The sequence below is a fragment of the Branchiostoma belcheri genome, unplaced genomic scaffold, assembly GCF_001625305.1.
Source record: "Branchiostoma belcheri isolate BF01 breed outbred unplaced genomic scaffold, Haploidv18h27 scaffold97, whole genome shotgun sequence".
Taxonomy (NCBI): Eukaryota; Metazoa; Chordata; class Leptocardii; order Amphioxiformes; family Branchiostomatidae; genus Branchiostoma; species Branchiostoma belcheri.
In genome coordinates this window covers 385,056-389,980 of record NW_017804653.1, presented here as the reverse complement: position 1 = coordinate 389,980, position 4,925 = coordinate 385,056, and the positions used below count along the sequence as shown (strand labels likewise).

General features: G+C 39.1%; 1 protein-coding gene across 1 annotated transcript; it reads right to left on the bottom strand.

Annotated features, from left to right (window-relative positions):
• Positions 1–314: 314 nt before the first annotated feature.
• On the bottom strand, positions 315–4,191 carry LOC109461837 (kelch-like protein 32). The gene is made up of 3 exons (XM_019758305.1): positions 3,687–4,191; positions 2,353–2,803; positions 315–348 (listed from the first exon to the last, which is right to left on the bottom strand). The coding sequence occupies exons 1-3, from the start codon at positions 4,174–4,176 to the stop codon at positions 315–317; spliced, it is 975 nt and encodes a 324-aa protein (XP_019613864.1). The 5' UTR covers positions 4,177–4,191.
• Between the last annotated feature and the right edge of the window lie 734 nt (positions 4,192–4,925).

Here is a 4,925-nt window from a genome sequence, read left to right as displayed (position 1 = left end):
GGTTCATAAAAGACTAAGAAACTTATGCTTTGTTCCAGCCTGCAAATTAGTCTGCAAATTAGTCTAAGAGTGTTTATGCACTCAAGCCTGAAGAGTTGCAAAAGATAAAAATACATGCATGAAAGAGCTACACATAGATCTGTCCAGTAGAAAAGTATTTGGTTTCAGAAGCCGGACAGCGTTCCACTGCATCAAACCTTGTTTGAAAAAAATGCTCTTTGTCAGCTCAATAGCATGCATGTTAGATTACTGAAGATCTTTGGAATGTAGGAAAGGTTTAACAAAAAAAGAACAGACTGAAGTAGTAAAGGTGTCTAAGCACCTACAGGGACGTACCTCAGTACAGTACTGGAAGAGAATTGAGACAGATCTAGTCAAAAGAGCTAATAGAACTGTCCAGTAGATCTAGTTGTCTTTAACAACTACATAGCATTTCCTGTGCAATAGATATCTTTTATGGAGAAAGTCCCCATCGTATTCCAAGATGGAGGGATGCCAACAAGATATCTTTTATCTAGTGAGAGGACTGAAGCAAACCAAAACACCAGCAAAAAGCCAAACCTGATACTGATAATAGGAAAGCGAGTTGAATTTCAGAATATCCAACAAAAGGTTCATAAATTTAAAGAGTTATGCTTTTTTTCCAGCCTGCAAAATAGAGTGTTTATACACGCAATCCTGAAGAATTGCAAAAGATAAAAATGCATGAAAAGAGCTACAAGATCTGTCCAGTAGAAAAGTATTTGGTTTGAGAAGCCGAACAGCGTTCCTCTGCATCAAACCTTGTTTGAAAAAAATGTCCTTTGTCAGCTCAATAGCATGCTGAAGATCTTTGAAATCTAGGAAAGGTTAATTTAACTGCTACAAGAAAAGAACAGAGGCGGCCAAGAAACCTACAAGCTTCACTACAATTATTAATGAAAAGTTTGCTTTACTTTTAGTGCCAATTTGCAACAAGTGCTAAAATTCCTTTCCTAGAGAAATCTATAGATATAACAGGACTTTATAAATGTTGCAAGTCGAATATCATCGCTATAGACCAGGACATTCTCAGCTGGTCATTTGCAATTTTAGCATAACAGGAAGTAAAGAAGGTCATTCAAGTTTCAAGGAAAGCTTTGCACTAAATTCTAGGCTAGAAAGCAATAAGATGAATATGTGCACATGCTACACACAACATTGTTAGATTCTGAAGTACCACCATTGTGAGTTCTGTGATGCTCAGGCATCCAAATACAGCCTCAAGAATAGACTTGTCTCTTACTTTATAAAAAGTACATTACAATATGTTTTCAAGAAAGAAGATAAATATATATTCATACACTCTATCTTTCACACTACTTAAGTTAGGGAAATATTGATAAACATTAATCAAAGCTCACTGCTGGATGATGCCTAAGTGTACCGTTTCTTACACCATTTCTGCACATCACAAAAACATAATTTACAAGTAGTATAGTTCCTTGACATAATTTCTGGAAGACACAGAGGTTATTATAATAGAGGATTATTTCAGTTTTGAGAAGAAAATTTAACTCTTTTTAAAGGAATTCCATAGAGTAGACAGTTTTGTTAAGATTGGGGAGGTAGAGCTATTACATGTTATTCATAATTCAAAATATGTCAAATCACTGCGGTTGGTTTATTATTATTATATTTTTCACATAGAACAGAAAAAGAGATAAGGAGGGATGCATTCTTGCTGGTCATTATAGAAGGGTCTGGCACACTTGTTTTGCCATATTTCCCTGTCTTTCTAGATCTAAAATCTGTTAGAAACCAGTGCAGCTGTTATGTCTGTCTCCAGCCTGTTTTCAAACATATCATGATTATCTAAATGCAAAGAACAAAAAATACACAATATACACTTTAGGTACCCTTATTAAGTCAAACCCTCAAATATTTCCACTTAAACTATGCAGCATGATTTCTTCAAAGATGATGCACACATATCACCCCTTCAACACTGAATGTAGTTGGAACGACCCGACTTTGGGAAACTTCCCAAACCTGTTCCACCTTTTCTCTTCCACATCGTAACCTAGCGTCATACTCCTGTCTATATGGAACAGTACGTTAGAGTGGACGCCGTATCTCGTACCACCCGCTATACACACACATGGCGTACATGAACTGATATGGGTCCACTGGCCTGTACGTATATTCAACATCATCATATCAGCCCCGTATCCAACAAAGAAATACATCCGCTCACGGTAACCTACGATTGAAACCGGAATCTCAAAACTTTCCGGAATTTCCAACCCAAAGTCTATCCACATGTCGCATTCAGAATCGTAGTACAACAGTTTGTGCTGGTTTTCTGTAGTTGCCCCCATCACAAAAACATACCCCATGCAGGTTGTAACAGAGTACATGGTGAAATCCAATGGCAAGTAGTCAACAAATTCCCAGTAGTCACCCGTAGGGTTGTACCTCTCAACCGAGTGGAGACATTGCGACTTAGAGTCCATCCCACCCATAGCATATACCCACCCATTCAAACCAACCATGTAGTGGTATTTTCTCTCTTGGTGTAGGAAGGCAATGTCTCGCCATGTGTTAGTCTTGAGATCGTAGACCTGTGCTTTAGACAGAGCAGGACCTACGGTGTAAGGTTGATACTGTTTCCCTCCTACCACATACACACAGCTGCCAAGACTGGCTGACTCAAAGGCCTCCTGGCTTCTGGGTCCTTCAGGAAGGGAGGTGATCATGGCCCATGTCTTGGTCTCCTCGGTGTACAGGTAGAAATCATAGGCTGCTGCAACCAGCTTTCTTTCAGGGAGGGTCTTCAGTAGTGCTGTATGGGAAAGAAGGAAAATAAAAGAACTAGAAGTAACCTTTGCATTTTAGCAAATGCATAATGTTTACCTTCGGACATGGTCTGCTCTGTTAATCCTTACTCAAACACATTCACATATTACATGTACTACTAGTATATGGTGACAGGAGCAAAGCAGACCATGACGTGAAATTGCAACATTATGTAACCCAACACCAGTCACCATGGTGACAGACGTCAGCAAATCATGTCATTGGTCAGGTCATAGGTCACTGTTTGGAGAAACTGAGCAAAAACAATATGTTTTCCTTCGGTAAACATAATTATGCTATACCTATTGTATAGTGAAAGCCAATACAAAATATATACCTCAAATGCATGTACATGATGGTAAGCAATACAGGAGAAAACTAACTTTTGGTGGCAAGCGCGTAGTAATATATTCTCATGATAATGCAACTAACATTTAAGTCTTTAAAAGCTTTACTTCTCTTGTGTTAATAGTAACTATTTTTCATAACTTGTGTTTGTGTAAATCTACAAGTACTTGCTAGTAGCACAATATCTTTGAGGATTCTTTCTAGTCAGAACAATTGTATCGGAAACTGTTTAAAGTTAAAACTTTTGGTCCGACACTAGAGCTTTGGACCAGTCACTCTGGTCCAACTTCAAAGAAGCCACGTGACAAGCCTCACTGGGTCAGTCTACTGAGGAAGACCAGAGTGACTGGTGGAAAGCTCTAGGTGAGAGAATTTTTTGTGTTGGACCACAAGTTTTAACTTTAAACATGTAACTACCAACACAATGAACTTTCATCATATTGGATACTGTTTGTTCAACCATTCTAAGAACTGTTTTTCAAAGTGTTTTAGCATGTAGCAATGTGTAAATACCTACCTACCTAAATCTTGTGAGGACAGGCCCAAACTCTCCACATCTTTAACCTTACAGTCTCTGACATATTCTAGTATCTTCATTCTTAGATCTTGCAGGTTGAAGTCTTCACACAGCCCTAGAATTTCTGCACAGTTCTCCAAGTTTGCTTCACAGTACAGAAACTCAGCACACATGTCTAACACTTCTGGCACTTGAAGAAAGTTGGCAGTCACCATAACATCTTGTACTGTCTCAAGGCACAGCTCAAGCTCTGTGGTGTAGATGAAGTGCAGGATTTTTGCAAAACTGTCTGAAGAAATTCCTTGTAGCGTGATCATGTCATCTCGACTGTCCTGTAGTCCACAAGTGAAGAAGGAATGGAAGTACGGGCAACAACACGCAAGCACGGCTCGGTGTGAGAAAAATGTCTTCCCCTCCACGCAAACTGCTACATCACAGAACCTTTGAAATGTCTGGAAGATGTAAAAGTTTGGGTACAAGACTTCTTGTAACATCTTAGACGAGGGAACTTCTTCTGCGTCAAACTTGGCATTGAGCTTCTTGCAAATTTTCTCAATATTTGCAGTACTGTTGCATTCAGTTCCATAGACATAGCTCAGAAAGGCAACTAGTTCCAGTTTCGTCACACGTTCTGTAACATCAAGTGTTGTCACCTTCGCAGCTCCGCGCTTGGTTTTGGCTGACAGTTTGTTATAGAACACATTGCTGACAGATGCTAGTACAACAGTGTGTGCTTGTACTGTCTCAGTCCCAACTCTAATCTCCACATCAGTGAGACTATTCTCCAGATACAGGCTTGACAGGACAGGCTGCATGGTTTGGAGGAACTTGGTCTTTCTCCTTTTCTGTAGTGGCCCACAAAATGTCTCAGGGGTTTCTTTAGCAGCCATGGTGATGCCTGTAGGGATTCGGAGAAACAAGAGTAAGATTAATTTCAAGTAAACAGATTTTTCACAACAACTGATGATATACAACATGTACATGTGTAATATCCATTCTTTTTACATGTTGCACTACATAACTTAACATTTGCCATCACTAGCGATATTATATATAGTAACAGGCTCAGATACTGCTTTAGATTTGATTTTGTGTATCCCAAGCAGTGTCATCAAGATTCTGGTCAATCAGTTTAGCCTGTATTTCATGTTTGTAGGCCAAACGAAAACCAACAACCAGTATTTTGCAGACGACGCAATTTTGATGATTCCGCAAAATGTTATAAATAGATACAAACCATTTT